At 36.8% G+C, this 16,885-nt stretch overlaps 4 protein-coding genes across 5 annotated transcripts; 2 read left to right on the top strand and 2 right to left on the bottom strand.

Moving 5' to 3' along the window:
- Positions 1-165: 165 nt before the first annotated feature.
- Positions 166-618, top strand: LOC135080865 (uncharacterized). The gene is made up of 2 exons (XM_063975594.1): positions 166-379; positions 458-618. Exons 1-2 carry the CDS (start codon positions 166-168, stop codon positions 616-618), a joined length of 375 nt encoding a protein of 124 aa, XP_063831664.1.
- A 550-nt stretch (positions 619-1,168) lies between these two features.
- Positions 1,169-4,394, bottom strand: LOC135080605 (scaffold protein salvador). The gene is made up of 10 exons (XM_063975280.1): positions 4,168-4,394; positions 3,741-3,909; positions 3,548-3,632; positions 3,361-3,471; positions 3,149-3,281; positions 2,859-2,969; positions 2,304-2,481; positions 1,727-1,863; positions 1,506-1,638; positions 1,169-1,302 (listed from the first exon to the last, which is right to left on the bottom strand). Exons 1-10 carry the CDS (start codon positions 4,250-4,252, stop codon positions 1,242-1,244), a joined length of 1,203 nt encoding a protein of 400 aa, XP_063831350.1. The 5' UTR covers positions 4,253-4,394; the 3' UTR covers positions 1,169-1,241.
- A 298-nt stretch (positions 4,395-4,692) lies between these two features.
- LOC135080604 (diphthine methyl ester synthase) lies at positions 4,693-8,048 on the top strand. Its single transcript, XM_063975278.1, has 5 exons — positions 4,693-4,972; positions 5,088-5,270; positions 5,509-5,680; positions 5,972-6,103; positions 7,794-8,048. Exons 1-5 carry the CDS (start codon positions 4,838-4,840, stop codon positions 7,973-7,975), a joined length of 804 nt encoding a protein of 267 aa, XP_063831348.1. The 5' UTR covers positions 4,693-4,837; the 3' UTR covers positions 7,976-8,048.
- LOC135080603 (rap guanine nucleotide exchange factor 2) lies at positions 8,044-13,562 on the bottom strand. Of its 2 annotated transcripts, none has more exons than XM_063975276.1 (2): positions 13,286-13,562; positions 8,044-12,842 (listed from the first exon to the last, which is right to left on the bottom strand). In XM_063975276.1, exon 2 carries the CDS (start codon positions 12,805-12,807, stop codon positions 9,268-9,270), a length of 3,540 nt encoding a protein of 1,179 aa, XP_063831346.1. In that variant the 5' UTR covers positions 12,808-12,842; positions 13,286-13,562; the 3' UTR covers positions 8,044-9,267. The 2 variants fall into 2 exon arrangements, with proteins under 2 accessions (XP_063831346.1, XP_063831347.1); XM_063975277.1 differs by having other exon boundaries at positions 8,044-12,839.
- Positions 13,563-16,885: the final 3,323 nt, after the last annotated feature.

Genomic DNA, 16,885 nt, shown 5'->3' with positions numbered 1-16,885 from the left:
AATTTAGCAGTGATAGCATTATTTAAAAATGTTCTTACTAGTAGGAGATAAATCATCAAAATTCTAAATATTTCATAGACAATATTATAACCTCACACCTTGATCACTCATCGCTTAACGATGATATAACCTGCTTCTGTTCCTATTAATTTTGATTAAAGTACAATGATTTACAAGTGGTGGCACGTATTTGTGAGGCGTAGGACTAAACCTATTCCTGCAGATACAGCTTTATTATGGAAACGCCGACTAAGTGTGGCCTACGCGGTATTTGCATGGAATGCGTTTGGGTTAGTTGTTTACAGCTTTTACCAAGGTAAAGCTGATTGGGCACATTATTATGGACTGAAAACAGATGAAGAACACTCAACTCCACCAGGTAAGCTCGTGAATTAAAGTTATTGTTTGTCTCAATTACTTTGCACTTTATACCTACTTATTTAAATTTAACTTTCAGGGCAAGCCTGGGCCAAGACTCTTGGGATTAAAAATGCCAAAGTGTACAAAATATCTGGTTTTACTAAGGTTGGAGAGTATGATATTGTTGAGGGAGAAGCAGCTCAGAGTGACCAGAAAAACGAGCCTGAAACCAAGGATGAAGAAATGCTTAATGACTAAAGATCTACTACCATCATGTAAATAGTTTAGTTTAAAAAATACAATATATTCTAAATTAATTGCTGTATTTATGTAAAAAGAACATAAACCATAAATTAACAAGAAAGGTAAATTTTATTCTTAAATAAAAAGCTCAGTTTATGTTCATTAAATATTTTTTATTTTAAATTCAAGACACTTTTAGATAAATATTTATACATTTTAAAAAAGTTATCTACCTAATTACAATTCATGAGAATTATTCAAAGCTCATATGAATATTATGCTTAATCTAATTATTTAAAATTTTATAAAAATGTTAATTCATTTGTCATCATCACAGTCAATACTTAAAAATAAGATTTCCATAATTAATAAGACAAGATAGTAGGAAATTAAAATATTGTAAAAAATGGTACCTACTGAAATAGATTTTAATATTGGATTTTCAACCCAGAAAATAGTTGTCAATGGATATTGTAATAAATTGATTTTAAAAGCTAGTTTTCTACAAGTATAATATAAATATTTTTATAGAGAGTCTATACTATGCATCAAGAAAGACATGATATTCTATATTCATAATTCTTTTCATTTAGATCACAGCTGAATAAGGCAAATGATTAACAATGAAAAATTTTAAGTTAGTGTCCATGGTATGTTATAGCATGCCTTCTCCTTTCTATTTCTTGCAGTAGAGCTGATCTGTAAAAACAAAAAATATATATTATATGAAATCAAAGCAGATAATTTTTTTAAGTGGTCTCTAAGGAAATGAAGAAGACAATAATTTTGTATTGTTGAGGTGTTTGATTTTAGAAAACTCCAGAAGTAGCTAGTTTTCTACTCCTCATTTCATTGAATAAGCTAGCACACTACTTATTAAAGGTAATGAAGAGATATTTTACCTGTATTGTTCATATTTCATGACAATTAGTTGTAGTTCCTGCTTGTAGAGGCGTGTGAGCATATCTGAGTAGCAATCCAGCTCACTGAGTCTGAACATGTTCCACCGTAACTTGTGATCCAGCTCCTGATCCGCTGTAATATTGCAAATAAACATTTTAGTTCATTTCAGGAAATTACTAATGTTATTTTAATACTTTAAATTATGATTTTAGGATATTACCTTTAGAGTAAACAATCAGCCAATGAGGTATTTCTTCAAGTAGATAATGAGGAACAAGTGTAGGAACATAAGGGCTGACCAAATAACATCCACCAACCAGACAGGGGTGTGCATAGGTAGTTTGATGAGTTATCTCACTGAAAAAAATCAAAAGGTATATTTTAAAGTGATCTTTTTGCTGTACAGTCTAGCTAGAAGAAAAAATCACCCTCCCGAACCTGTCGACACTAAATGATAATGACTAAAAAGTGTTGAGACTGCCTCTTTGTCTTTATAGTGGAAAAGTGAGGTTTGGTTTAATTTAAGGTTTACAGCATTCTTCTATTCCTTAGAGCCAGAGCACACGGTGCGTTGCGGAGGCGGTGCCACGCCAGAGCGGTATCGCTGCTTCGTCTTACATATAAATCTGTGGCGAGCACACGAGGGATGCGACGCCGCGCCGCTACGAATCGTGTGCTTTGGCCATGCGCCTATACAGGGTGTTAGGTAAATGGGTATATGAGCTATTGATGTTAACATGGGCATATAAATGGTATGGTGAAGTCAGAAATTTGATAAGGCTTTGGCTCTTACTCACTTGAAATAGTAAACTCCGTGGTGCGGCGTAGACACCCGCTGCCAGGGCCGAGGCACGCTCTCGAGCGGGTGCGTCCAGTGCGTGGTCTGCGTGTTGTGGTCCATGTAGTAGCGGCGCCCGCGCAGCGTGCGGTCGGCCGACCAGCCGGGGGGCAGCGGCAGCTCGCATTCATCCGAACCTGATCGGTGGCCCAGTTAAAAAACTGATGTAAAGGTCATCAGGAAAGTAAGCTTTTGTTTTTGTTTTGTTGAACATTAGGGAAATGGTCTTAGGGCCTTTTTACATGGCGACTTTTTGCTGTGATACAGTCGCAATATTTACCTTTTCGCGCGCGACTGTAAAACGCGAATTTGTATCGCTACAAAAAATAGCAATAAGCTCCTTTGTTTGATCCATTAGGATCTAGTAAAAAAATAGCAGACAATCACTGGGACATTAATGTTGTTGCATATTTGAGTAACACATAGAAGAATGTCTATAAAGTCTTAGATATTGTGTGTAAAACGAAAAGAACAGAAAATAATGATGTTTGTTATATCAAAAGTAGAAACATACCTTGGCTTGTAGATATAATATTGCTGCCATGACCTTTATTAGGATAAGGTAATACGGATGTGTTAACATAATTGGAATAAATTGGTGATGATTGACTGCTTGATGTATATGCTGGAATGACAAAACACACAATTATTACTGAAACTGAGTGGAGCTATTCTGGCCCACAATAGATATTATTGTTATAAAAACTTTTTGACTTCCAAAATGTTGATTCTGGATTAAAATAGATAGTAAATAAAAAATAATGCAGTGTTTTTATATGAATAAATTAAAACAGTAAGACATACTCTCAGTACAGCCATGAAGGCGAATAGAATGTGGGGATGGTGGGTGCAGACGCGGCGTCAAGCTTAGATTCGAGGAGAGACGAGGCATGCTGGATTCTCTTGACCCATATTGCTGCTGTTTTTGTTGCTGAACCTATTACAATGTTACAGAGCATTAAGATTCCTTCATTATTTAATCGTATAATAATAAATTTAAAAAAATCAATTAATACCTGTTGCTGATTCTGATATATTGGGTCTTCCTGTTGTTGTTGCCTGTAATATCTGTAACTAGTCTGCCTACTGAAGGAGTCATCAATATCATTCAAGGTGGAGTGTGATGCCTGCAACATAAATAAAAAAACACTCAATAATGTGAAGAATTAATTGTGAATAAAATTTGAAGTGTATGGTGCATACCAAGTTGGAATCCAAATGGAACTGTGAATTGTAGTTGCTTGAAGTGCTTGCTGTATCACTGGCACTTGTTGATAAACTAGCGAATCTACAACAATAACATCCTCGGTAGACCTGGCACAGTTATAATAAATTGTAAATGACTGTATTCATATCCTATTCTGTCTGGACATGGACATACAGGAATATCTCTTACCTGTGAGCCAAATTTGGAACTGATTCACTTGGTGTATATTTTCCAGCATGGCCACTCATGGTTTGGGCTTTGCCAAATTTGTTTTCATGGGTTTGAGAACTGGTATCACTGGAACCAAATGGTTGGCTGCGAGGCCTCCTGTTATGTCCCGTTGTCCAAACATTTATTACTGTAAAATATAGTTTGTGAATAAGTCATAGTTTAAATAAAACTATGGGCTTGTTTAATAGTGGTTAATCAAGTCTGTTTTCCTGCTGCAAAACTAAAATATAAATGTGGAAAACTTATCAAAATGTTTGTTGTAAGAATGCATGCCTACTCTGATGCCAGCAAATATATTTACATCATATCCCTAATAAAGAACATTACACATTCAACCTAAGCATTCAACATGAAAATTAAAGATTATTAAATACGGCATACTTACTTGGCAAATCTGGCGGAGTGTCCTTTTTTATATATTTACCTACGACACCTTCATTGATCGCTTTTTGTCCCTTGCGAGATATCATTTTGAAATTAGCAGTGAATGGATATAAGAAAATTGAATACAAATGTTATTTATTTGCACCCATTTATTCTGATTTTCGCATTAATTGTTGTAAAATTTACCGAAAAAGTTGTGACTTTTCATCAAAATCAAACATCGGACCGTCCTTAGCCAATGAATCACCCTACAGCAGCCAACAACCAATAGAAAAAGTTTGACATAATTTGTGACCAATCAATTGCGCTCGTATTCAAATCAACGGCATCAACCAATGGCTAGGTACTTTTTTCTTTTTTTATATAATAGTAAACTTGAGCGTGTCGTGTCCGTATATCTTCAGCTAAAGATTTTGAAAAAAAAAATCGGATACAACACGCAAACCTTGGGGGAGGCCTTTGTCCAGCAGTGGACGTCATTTGGCTGAAACGAACGAACAACACTCTCTATGAAAAATATTTGACATTGACATTGTCAATGTCAGCTGATACCAAACCACCGCGCACGGTCAAAACTTTTGAGGTTATTTTGGTAAATTTTAGTAAATTTACAAAGATTTAATAACAATAATCATGAAATTTTAAAAAATAAAGTACCCATCACTTTAATAATGTTTTATTTAATTGGACTAGGACTAGGTGATGCGAAGGATATAACAGTAAAAGGCTTAGAAATAGTAAAGAAATGTGATAAGGTTTATTTAGAAGCTTACACTTCAATACTTACCGTTGGAAAAGAGTATTTGGTGAGTAGTATCCGTAACTAGCGTTACTAGATTGTGCACAAACCCTTGCCTTTATAATACAAAGTGTAACCCATATTTTCATTATCAAACTAATCCTGTTAACATTGTCTTATAGGAAGACTTTTATGGAAGACCACTGATTTTAGCTGACCGAGAAATGTGTGAGAGCTACATAGACGATATATTAAAAGATGCACAAGAAAAAGAAATAGCACTTTTAGTGGTTGGAGACCCTTTAGGAGCTACCACACACACCGATATGTTGCTGAGAGCTAATCAAATGGGCGTAAAAACACAGGTGAAATTTAATATCCATAGTTTCCTTTCATATACCCCCTCTGACCCTTATAATTTTATCAGCTTACAATAATACTAAGTATTTTTATATTTAAAAACATAAAAATGATTAAAATATATTTACCAATTTCTTATAACAATTGTTTAGCTATTAATTTGTTAAATCATAATACATTTAATTTTTTATGTAATAACTTATTGTTAATATTTTCTTATAGTTTATTTTAATAAATTTTCAGATTGTTCACAATGCTTCCATAATGAATGCCGTTAGCTGTTGTGGTCTGCAACTGTATAATTTCGGTGAAACTGTATCAATCCCTTATTGGACAGAAACATGGAAGCCTGACAGTTTCTTTGAAAAAATTGAAAATAACTTTTCTAGGAATTTGCATACATTATGTCTTCTTGGTAAGTTTAATTAATTGTACCTCTAGATTAATTCTAGATATAAATCAAAACCATTTACTGTTTTGTTGGCTGTAGTGTTTTCATCACAATTTGAACTGCATTGTGATGAAATAAGGTTCAACCCTGGTTCAAAAATCCCATCCAGTCACAATGGTACCTACTGATCACACACAATATAGTAACAAGATTACTCGTTTGGGTGTGTCTCATTGGGATCAAGCGTTTTTCAAGACCAAAGTGTTAAAGTAAATAACTGCCTATCAGTCTAAAACAAAGAATTTCAACTTTCAGACATCAAGGTAAAAGAGCCTACAGAAGAGTCTTTGACAAAAAAAGTTCGTCAATACATGGACCCAAAGTTCATGTCTGTCAAAGAAGCAGCACAACAGCTCCTCCAAATCATTGATAATAAATCTAATCCAGGTAATTTGGTTGAGATTTTTGCATATCAAATTCAATTATCATCTCACTAAGGACCCATGCACACCACGTTTTTTTTCAGTTTCCGTCGACGCGCGTTTGCGATCGCGACATAGATACTGTGAGACCAAATTTATTTGCTGTAGTTACATTATGTACCTATGCGCTGTGTACGAGTTAACATTTTTCTAATTTGCATTTAGCACTCGTCGCGGCTCGAAGTTGTTGACAATTATGTATACCTGGGACAAACAGTCCAGTTAGGTAGGGCCAACTTCGAGAAAGAGGTCAATCGTCGAATCCAACTCGGCTGGGCAGCGTTCGGGAAGCTACGCAATATACTCACGTCCGAAATACCGCAGTGTCTCAAGACAAAAGTCTTCGAGCAGTGTGTGCTGCCAGTGTTGATTTATGGATCCGAAACGTGGACGCTTACTATGGGCCTCATAAGAAGGCTCAAGGTCACCCAAAGGGCGATGGAGCGGGCCATGCTTGGAGTTTCCCTGCGTGATCGAATCAGAAATGAGGAGATCCGCAGGAGAACCAAAGTGACCGACATAGCTCGCAGAATTGCTAAAACCAAGTGGCAGTGGGCGGGGCACATAGCTCGTAGAGACGATGGCCGTTGGGGCAGAAAAGTTCTCGAGTGGCGACCACGGGCTGGAAGACGTAGCGTGGGCAGGCCTCCTACTAGGTGGACCGACGATCTCGTAAAGGTCGCGGGAAGAGCCTGGATGCGGGCAGCGCAGGACCGTGCATTGTGGAAAACCTTGGAGGAGGCCTTTGTCCAGCAGTGGACGTCATTTGGCTGAAACGAACGAACGAACTCGTCGCGGCGCGCCTTAAACGCGGTGTGCATGATCCCAAATTATGATTTCTTGAATTTAGGATAGTTGTTAGTAACTTTAACACAAAAACATTGATTACAATAATTTGTAATATTTATTACCTACTTTTCGGTCATTCTTCTTCTTCTTCAGATATTCTTAATAAAAAAGGAATCTATCAACTCTCAAGTGAAGTTTCATCAAAATCGGTCGAGCCGTTTCAAGCCTACAAACAACAATTTATTTGTATTAGTTAAATTCGGATCTATTGTGTAATAAGTTAGCCTCGTACAATCGGGTCGTTAACTTTGTTCTTTTGTGTATTTACCTGACCCCTCCCTTGGTAAATGATAGACGAGTTTATAGGGTAGGGTCACAGATATTGTGGGTAGGGTCGCTTAAATGCGAGACGATTCTCGTTGCCCGCGGCTGGTGCTATTACTTATTCTGTGCCGCGGCTTGGGACCGCAATTCCACAACCTGGTGCGGGTGAAAATCGCACCGCGAGTTCTTAGCCTAAGGTGGGACTCGAACCCACGACCTTCCTTAAGTAGATATGTTTCGTTGCTTACCACAAGTAACTAAGGAAATATCGATATAAATTATAAAAATATGTTTTTCTTTACTTTTTGCTTCAAAAGGGTTCACCATCAAAAAATCCCTAAGATAAAAAATAAAGAGCTTTAAGACAGGCAACAATAGAAAAGTTCCATTTCAGTTTTAGCAAAAAATAATTTATCAAGACCAAACTTCCAACTATTTTTGAAAGATTTAAAAGATTAGGAGGACCTAGGGAAACGAATACGGGATAGATACGCAATAATCTTTAACATTGCAATTAAATGATTTCGTTCTTGTATTTACAGGAATCCAGAAAAGTAACATTGCCGTTGGTTTATCCAGAGTCGGCTCAACGGATCAGAGGATAGCTGTAAAATCGTTAGACGAGATGCAACACTTGGACCTCGGTCCGCCATTACATAGCCTTGTCATCCCCGCCCCCGATTTACACCCGCTCGAACTTGATTATCTTGCTCAATTCAGATAATATGTAAATTTTATGCTGATATAATAATATTTGTATAATTAATTATAAGTAAAATAAAAAAAATGAAGTCATATTATGTATTTATTATTTACAAATTATGATAATAATTAAAACCATGATATCAACAGAATTCTAAGCTGCTACCATGAGAAATAATAACATTCAAACCCATTATTGGTCCACAAAGCTACCACATTACTACGAAATAAAATTATTAAAATCATTTGAATCATAAATGTTAAAAGGTACATTAATTATTATTTGGTCTAAGTTTCACAATATAAATAATGAACATTATTATATTACACAAATAACGGAATGTAGATATACCAAATGGTGGATACACAACAGGTCCCCTCTAATTGGTATACATCAAACAACTTTTTTCTAGATAAAACTGGAAAATGGTGGGTCACATTATAATAATTAAATTATAATTAATATTTTAGAGGCATGGCTTATTAATGTAATAATTTTACACTATATAACACTAGGAAAATTGTCTTAATTATACAGTCTTTAGACTTAGCTGTAAGAGTACATACATGATTTTATATTAATATAAGAAAAAATTTATATAAACATGTGCTTTCTATTCGTCAAGTGAGATTACAAAACAGTGAACTATATAAATAGACATTGATTAAGGGCAGATTTTCCAATAGTCAGATAAGACTTATCTATTCTTGCAATAATCTGTGACTTATCTGAGAAATCTTTACCACCTTAACAGGCAGATTAATTTCTCCTTACATTATAAGATGTATCTACGCAATAAAATATAACTAATAACTCTAAACAGTGTGTATTAAATTTCATATAAAACACAAAGGATCAGAACACGATGTTAAAAATGTGATCAGTAAATTACGCAAATCACTTGTACTCGTCTAACAGTTGTTGCTTTAAAATGTAAGATTAATGACTAATGATTTTCCGTCATTAGTCTGTCTTTCCTTATGGGCTGAACCCAGTAAGTACCCTACCAACTAATTAACTGTTTCCGAAGAGACTCGTCGCTACGTTGCGCCATGCATCGTATCGCGATACGCGAACATAAATTTTAAAGAATAAAATATGCTAGTTGTGCATTTTCTTTAACTAAGGATTAAATGTAGTTGTTTGTATTCCTACATTCAAATGATTTATTGCTATGAGAATTCTTCAATAACTTATACATTCCACACTCCAGAGTACATAATTGGGTACCTACTTAGTTTACGAGTATTTATTATATTTTATTGCCGAAATAAATATTAACTGGAATATTCGTGCCTTACAGTATTTAAAATTTAAACAGCCGACACTTGTTGATCGTCATCGTCGTCGTCAGGCGTATCTTGATAATAATCATATTGGCGGGTTACGCCTTCATGGGAGTGTGCGCGACTGAGACGCTCGAGACGCGCCACCTGAGCGGCCAGCGTGTAGGGCTGCGGCATGCGCGGCGGCGGCACCGGCCGCGCGCAGCTCGGCGCGTTGCACGAGCCGTGCCCGCTGTCACTCGACGTAGCAGACCCAGTTTTACGCAAAGGCAAGTTTACTAAGGAAGTCACGCTACTACTTTCTGCTGACAAATCAACAGGAAGAGGCGTGGGCGTATCAGAGTGTGATCTCTCGTGTGCGGTTCGAGGGCAGCAAATGCCAGGACCGGGGCCGTCCCGACGATGGGAGCAGGGCGACGGGCCCGGTGGCGGAGGTCGTGGCTGATGTGGCCTCGTCTTCGCCGGTTCGGATAAAGCCAATAACTTCCTTACGGCTTGGGGGGAAGCGGCGCCAAATTTATTGCCCGCGAAACTCTTTTTACTTTCACTGGCTGAGGAAGCACTGCTTGTTGTGGACAAAGAGGGAGACGGGTGACGGCGGCGAGGCATAGCGGGGACCGGCCCTGATCCCTCGCACTCTAGCGACAAAGCGTGTAAACGCTCTTCATCTGTTTCGACATGCATTCGATTCAAATAAGCTTTTACTCTTCTAACCATTTGTGCTTCTTCAAACATCTTTTTAGGATTAGGGACATTTGAGGATTTCTTTCTTCTTTTAACAGTAACTTGTCCCTGTTGCACACCTCCTGTGGTCAGTTGGTTGAGGGCTACCATGGCATTTGATGGGGGTTGTTTACCAAATTCTAATAACGAAATAAGGTCATATGGTGAGCTACACATATTTGTAAGAGTTCGAACTTCTTTAGCTATCATACGAAGTTTTTCGAAATTGACCATTCCTTCAACTTTAGTGTCATTTCCCAAATGGATAAATGTAAGATCTTTTTTTACTACAGGATAGAAGGGAATTACTGGTGATCTACCTTGTTCAGTTGTTACTAATTGTCTGTACTTAGACATGTTTCGAGATGGATCCATCAGCATTTGTAAATCAGTAAACAGTTTATAATATTTGGTAGGCAATTTTTCCCAAGTCATTCTCAATCTTGATACTGCACCATGTCCCAGGCCAGACACTATAGCAAACATGGAATTGAAATTTTTGCATTCCTTGCAATGTCGAGCAACCTTAATGAATTGCTTGATGATTTTTGAACGTCGAACAAGATTTTGTTCATTTACAACTTCAGTGACTACCCAAAACATTTCTTTGTTTACAAGTTCTGCAAATTGTGATAACATTGGAATACCATATCGACTTTTTAATTCAAATAGATCATCAACATATTCAGTGCTTTCAATTTGTCTGAAGATGCAGAAATCTTGCAAAGTTAATTGCACAGCTACTTCCACAGCATTTAATTGCAAGAAGTGGACAACACTCTCTCTCAGGAGTTCTGGAGCCATCTCATCTGGTACTAATGTCTCACTGACCCCATTTGTCTTCAGGTAATACCTTGAGCTAAGACCAATTCTTTCAGCTAAATTTTGGAGCTGGTCTGGCAAACGATGTTGTTTAATTATGCCACCTTGTGCTACAGATACTTCACATAAGGAAAAGTTTGAACTGGGATCAGTAATACCAAACTCTTGCAAAGTTAACATGACAACCTCTCTAGCAGTTGTCTCTTTGTGCACTAACAAATATTTGCAAGTTTGGTCAGCCCTATACACTTTTAGAACATGTTCTGGGTAATCAGAAGACTGATATTCATCATAACAAATAGATATGAGGTCTGGATTACTGTGTGAACTGTAAAATGAAGTACTTGAGTTAGCCTTATTTAGAGATTCGGAATTTGAAAGTATACTATCATCAGTATGTAATCCATCATTAATTGTGTTTTTAGGAAGTATATTCATTTTCATTAAAGCTTTTTGTAATCTTCTTTTGGGACCTAAAGTCATGAATCCTTTTTGTGGTTCTTTTTTTATGCTAAGCTGTTGCGGTTTTTTGGTGGGGGATTGAAATACTGGATTTGCAATAATGGGGTCATCACTTAGCAATTCTGCTGTTGATAATCGTGCTCTGGGGTCTGTCTGCCATCGAACCATATTAGCACATCCACGGTGCCTGGATGAATTTTCAGGTGTAAGCAACATTTGCTTAAAATTTAACAAATTGCTCTTTACTGTAATGCTCAAGTGTGTTGAACCCCTCAATATTTCCATAGCTTTTGCATGGCTGACATGTTGGAATGACTGCCCATTAACTTCTATTACTTGATCACCTCTTTTCAGCCCAACTTCCTCTGCTTTAGAATGTTTTTCAACTTTCAATATGAATATTCCATATCCTCTTTCATAGCCTCCTTCTATGGTAAAGTTGAGAGGTTCATCCCTTGAAGGGCGCGACAATGTGACACTCCTGCTGCGCGCTTTTGCTGAGCAGGCAATATTTAGCAAACGTAATTGACTTTCCATCTTATTATTTTCCAAGACAGATTCAAAACTTTCTAGAAATTCCATCATATTAGGATCTGTTTCAAAATCAGTAAAGTGATTGTTAACCCAAAGTAGAACTACCCTTGTGACTTTATCACGAACAGAAGGCTCAGAGAACCAGGCAAGTAGCTGTTTAGCAACAACTAAAGGGCTTTCAATAAATGTTCTATGGGTTAATAAGAAATCCTCTACATATGTGGAATCCCGTGAATTATCTTCAATAAGCTGCAACATCAATTGATCTGGAGTACCTCTTATAACTACATGGCCTTGCTGACGACCTGACTCTCCAGGTGTCCCCCTATATTCGGTGACCAATACAACAACTCCATTTTCATTTTCATGTCGTCTTATATTTTCTTCTCCTTGATGCAGTATGCGGTAATAGTCAGTTTGTGTAATGCAAACAAATTGACAGTCATCACAACGTGTAGTCATCACACCTCTGTGATACAGTTTTTCAAGTGTAGCTTCAACCATTCCAAAACTATCACCAACATTAAGATACTCAATTTCTCCATTTTGATGTTCAATACCAACATGCCCATTGATAAGAACTGACCATGAATCATGTTCCTCTCCATCATTCATCACCACAGTCCCAGCCTTTTCAACAACAGCAAAAACCATTACTGCACACAATGCACGGCGAACTGTGAGAGTCATGTTGGTAAAAGCCTTCAAATGTTGAGTGAATTCCAAAAGAATCTCTATATCTTCATCAGTTCTCTCACTTGGGTCTTTTTCGAGGCATTCTCGTACAGCATCACGTACAGTGAGGCTGTCCATACTCTCTTCCAAATCTTCTTCCTCGTCAGAGTCCACAATGGACTCGAGGAGGCCTGACAAATCCACCTCCATGTCCATATCGAGTGAGCTGTGGACTGAAGTCATGGTGTCACTGCCACTGTATGCGGAGCTCGTGTCGCTGGCGTTGGAGCACTTGATAGTGTGGGGGTACAGCTCCGGACTGTGACGGCCTCCACGCCCACCTCTCAACATTGTGAAGATTCTACTCTATCCTGACTTACTTTCTTCTGAAACAATGCAAATAGTAATCATTGATAAGGATACAATTATTTATACCATCAAAAACCCAGTCTATTTATCAATAATCAAAACGGTTGCCTACTATGAATAAAAAGTGTACCTACTCAATATGTTTATGTAAGTTTATTTAGTTCAGAGAGCTACAATTTCCAACATGCATCTCATACAATAAAACACAATTTATTCTAATTTTATAAAACTATTGACATGTAAGAAACACTAGATAAGTATAAAATAAGCCAAATGAAATAAACCACTATGTAATGAATGCACTTTCTTCAGCTAGTCGTGGTAGGTAGGTACCTACGCGAAGATACTTGATGCGTGATGTATACTCATCATTACGTAATGATACTTTTGTTTTTTCAAACAATGTAGAACGTTAAGTCATACTGAAAAGATGAAATAAATAAACATTAACGGTTTGTACCTTCACATCACAATTTCTATTTATTTTGCATTCATGGCGGAACTGTCAATGCTTCCATGTTGCTTTCTAAAATGATTTATCTCCCACAGAGGTTGATAGTAAGATATCAGCTAACACAACACTGCACTTGTAACTTTACACAGTCCTATCCAGAAAACAATGATAATTTAACTTGAGATCAATACTTGAAAACAGTAGAATTACACCAAAAAATCTTTAGAAAGCCACTTTCTCATAAGCTGAACGCCATAAACAATCGTGTTTTTTTCTTCTATCTTTTCAAAATTTCACAGACTAAAGATGATTAAGCCGTGAGTTTAGCCGTGGGGCCCGTGGGTGATCCAACACGCTAGGCGTCTTACCTTTAAAAATAACGCTATCGGTACAAAAAGATATAGGGTAAACGCACATAAGATCAGTATAAAACACAGAATTTTGAAATATTTATAAATAAATAAAAAACCATATACAGGGTGTCCCGTAATGTAACGTCAAGCCGGAACTGGGTGTTGAGGCAAGTTGTGCTGGTTATCAAAAAATTTAAAAAAAAATCTATGTGGCATATTTTCAAAATAATAGACATTTAAAAAAAATCTAAAAATTCTACTCCAGGTGACGGTCCTTTTACTCGTGTTGCCACAAATCTTCACTTTTTCCAAATTTTTTTTTTGTTATGTAACCCTGAATAATGCTTCTCTAAATTTTTATCAAAATTACAAAACCAGCTGCTCCAGCTTGGATGAAAAAAATACATTATTCCCAAAAAAAATATCAAAATAAAAATTTTGCCTAGTTTAAACTGACTGTACTGAAAAAAAAATGTACTACGCGAGTGTGGCAAGTGACGTCATAATTTGGCGCATTTAGTAAGGATTCCAAAATGGTATAACACTTGGTAAATTTTTGCTGTAATTGTCGACAATTTTTGTTTTTTTGGAAATAGTCCCGTTTTTAACTTTATCTACCTTGGTTAAAAATTATTATTCTAACGTGCCCAAAATTCAAGTTTCTGGCTTAAGTGAGGTGGAGAAGCCATTTTAAAAGGTATGAGCGGGACGGAGAGGGTCATCTAATCATCTTGCCAAGCAGGGATGTTATGGATATCCGTAACCGACATACTGTGACTAGAGATGGGTTTCCACCCGGGTAAAAACCCACATGAGGGTAAAAACCCAATAAAAACCCGTTTCATTCCACCCGTGGGTGTTTACACCGGGTGAAAACAAATAATTTTATAATTATTTCAATTGGTATCTTTTCTTTATTTTTATTGAATTTTTCTCATTTAAGTTTATTGATTAATAAGTAATAAGTCAAATTTAACACTAATATGCATTTATATCGTGGCCAAATCGTAAAATTGATTACGTTATGATGATGTGACCAATTATTTTATAAAATGGTGTTATTTCAAGAATCGTTGAACCGATTTAGAAGAAATTTAGTAGGAACACAATAATTTGTGATCATGGCAAGGACATGGAGGGGGGTGCCAAAGATGCCAAACTCTCTCTTTGATGACATTACGGTATAAAGTTACAAATAACAACACCAACTACAAAGTACTTCTGCTTAAAAACTTGAAATCGAACCGCCCTTCCGCCACTGTAACGCATTGTAACGTTTTTCAAGACCTCCTCTCCCCCCAGATTGCATTACGTAACACTAGAACGCCCCCTTAGCAACAAATACCACATCTCACTTTAAAAAAACGCTATTTTTGTTTTCACCCACCAGAATGGGTGATAATGGGTAAAAACCGGGTTTTTACCCAAATCACCCAGTTTTAACCCAATCGGGTGAAATGGGTTTTAACCCACTACCCATCTCTAACTGTGACAAAAGTCACCCGTGCGCGCGCGCCTTTACTACCTGCTCTGCCTGCACTTGTACTTGGTAACAGGGATAATAAGGATATGAAGTTTCGGTTATGGATACGGTTACGGATATTAGAATAATATTATACCGGTTTCGGTTACGGTCACGGATATGAAATCATTTCAGATTATCCGAAAATTTCCGATAATTTCGGTTACGGAATTATTAGAATTTCAAAAATGTAGGTATAATACAAATAGCAAGATGCTGCGTGAGCGTGACCCACATAGCTACTTTATGTACCAACTAAGACGACACCTATGTATGATAAAGGTAAAACAGGCTGGCATATTAGATGGTGCCAGCGAATGCCAGACAAGTTGGTAACAAATATTAAGATTTAAGGTACAATTCCAAGACGGGCCGCAGACCGCAAACTGCAACCGCAATTACTGCAAAACTATGAAATCGGCAGCGCGGCATTGCAGCTGCGGCGTGTATACTGCAGATTTCATAGAGTTTTGCAGTTTGGAATTGTACCCTTAGACTCCGCCTTTATCCGAAACTATCCGTAACTTTTGAATCAGTTTCGGTTACGGTTATGGATATTTTTTTATTTCGGATATCCGATAGTTTCGGTTACGGTTACGGATATCCATAACATCCCTGCTTGGCAAGATGACCCTCTCCGTCCCGCTCATACCTTTTAAAATGGCTTCTCCACCTCACTTAAGCCAGAAACTTGAATTTTGGGCACATTAGAATAATATTTTTAACCAAGGTAGATAAAGTTAAAAACGGGATTATTTCCATTTCCAATAAACAAAAATTGTCAACAATTACAGCAAGATTTTACAAAGTGTTATACCATTTTGGAATCCTTACTAAATGCGCCAAATTATGACGTCACTTGCCACACTCGCGTAGTACAATTTTTTTTCAGTACAGTCAGTTTAAACTAGGCAAAATTTTTATTTTGATATTTTTTTTGGGAATAATGTATTTTTTTCATTCAAGCTGGAGCAGCTGGTTTTGTAATTTTGATAACAATTTAGAGAAGCATTATTCAGGGTTACATAACAAAAAAAAAATTTGGAAAAAGTGAAGATTTGTGGCAACACGAGTAAAAGGACCGTCACCTGGAGTAGAATTTTTAGATTTTTTTTAAATGTCTATTATTTTGAAAATATGCCACATAGATTTTTTTTAATATTTTTCTGATAACCAGCACAACTTGCCTCAACATCCAGTTCCGGCTTGACGTTACATTACGGGACACCCTGTATATTCAAAATATTTTCCTGTATGTAAATACTATGGACTATATTGCACAAATGGAATGTGTGGACAGCAAAACACGCTGTATTCTTAATAAATATCAGCTTGTTTCACGGCTCAAGTTTAGTCTTAGTTTTTTACAATGGCCCTGTCAGTAATAATGATGATTTCATGTAATCAACAACCAGTTGCTATCAATCAACTCTTTCAACTAAAGAAAGAGGCACTTGAATAAATGTAGGGTAAACATTTTATCATTGCTATAGTTAAGGCGACAGACTTAGGTAAGATGGTGGTAACTAGCCAAATGGATTTAGATCAATATCAACCAAAACGAGCAGAAAATGTTACTCCACTGGGAATCGAATCCGGGGCCTTTGCATCTAAAACAGGTGGGCTACCATACCACTAGGCCGAAGAAGTAGTAATAATGGTTACTTAGTTTATTTTTAACTTATTTCCTCTCTCGCTTGTATAATGTCGCTTGTTTGTAAGAAAGGGAAT

This window comes from Ostrinia nubilalis, chromosome 18, assembly GCF_963855985.1.
Source record: "Ostrinia nubilalis chromosome 18, ilOstNubi1.1, whole genome shotgun sequence".
Taxonomy (NCBI): domain Eukaryota; kingdom Metazoa; phylum Arthropoda; class Insecta; order Lepidoptera; family Crambidae; genus Ostrinia; species Ostrinia nubilalis.
The sequence above is the reverse complement of the archived record's forward strand: the minus strand, read 5'-3'. Positions and strand labels throughout refer to the sequence as shown.

What these genes read in the sequence shown, in the direction of transcription:
- LOC135080865 (XM_063975594.1), top strand. Translation starts at nt 166, where the DNA reads ATGATTTACAAGTGGTGGCACGTATTTGTGAGGCGTAGGACTAAACCT. An exon ending in AGAACACTCAACTCCACCAG is followed by an intron (nt 380 to 457) that starts GTAAGCTCGTGA and finishes TTTAACTTTCAG; the next exon opens with GGCAAGCCTGGGCCAAGACT.
- LOC135080605 (XM_063975280.1), bottom strand. Translation starts at nt 4,252, where the DNA reads ATGATATCTCGCAAGGGACAAAAAGCGATCAATGAAGGTGTCGTAGGT. An exon ending in CACTCCGCCAGATTTGCCAA is followed by an intron (nt 3,910 to 4,167) that starts GTAAGTATGCCG and finishes TATATTTTACAG; the next exon opens with TAATAAATGTTTGGACAACG. An exon ending in TATTATATCTACAAGCCAAG is followed by an intron (nt 2,482 to 2,858) that starts GTATGTTTCTAC and finishes GCCACCGATCAG; the next exon opens with GTTCGGATGAATGCGAGCTG.
- LOC135080604 (XM_063975278.1), top strand. Translation starts at nt 4,838, where the DNA reads ATGTTTTATTTAATTGGACTAGGACTAGGTGATGCGAAGGATATAACA. An exon ending in CCGTTGGAAAAGAGTATTTG is followed by an intron (nt 4,973 to 5,087) that starts GTGAGTAGTATC and finishes ATTGTCTTATAG; the next exon opens with GAAGACTTTTATGGAAGACC. An exon ending in GCATACATTATGTCTTCTTG is followed by an intron (nt 5,681 to 5,971) that starts GTAAGTTTAATT and finishes TTCAACTTTCAG; the next exon opens with ACATCAAGGTAAAAGAGCCT.
- LOC135080603 (XM_063975276.1), bottom strand. Translation starts at nt 12,807, where the DNA reads ATGTTGAGAGGTGGGCGTGGAGGCCGTCACAGTCCGGAGCTGTACCCC.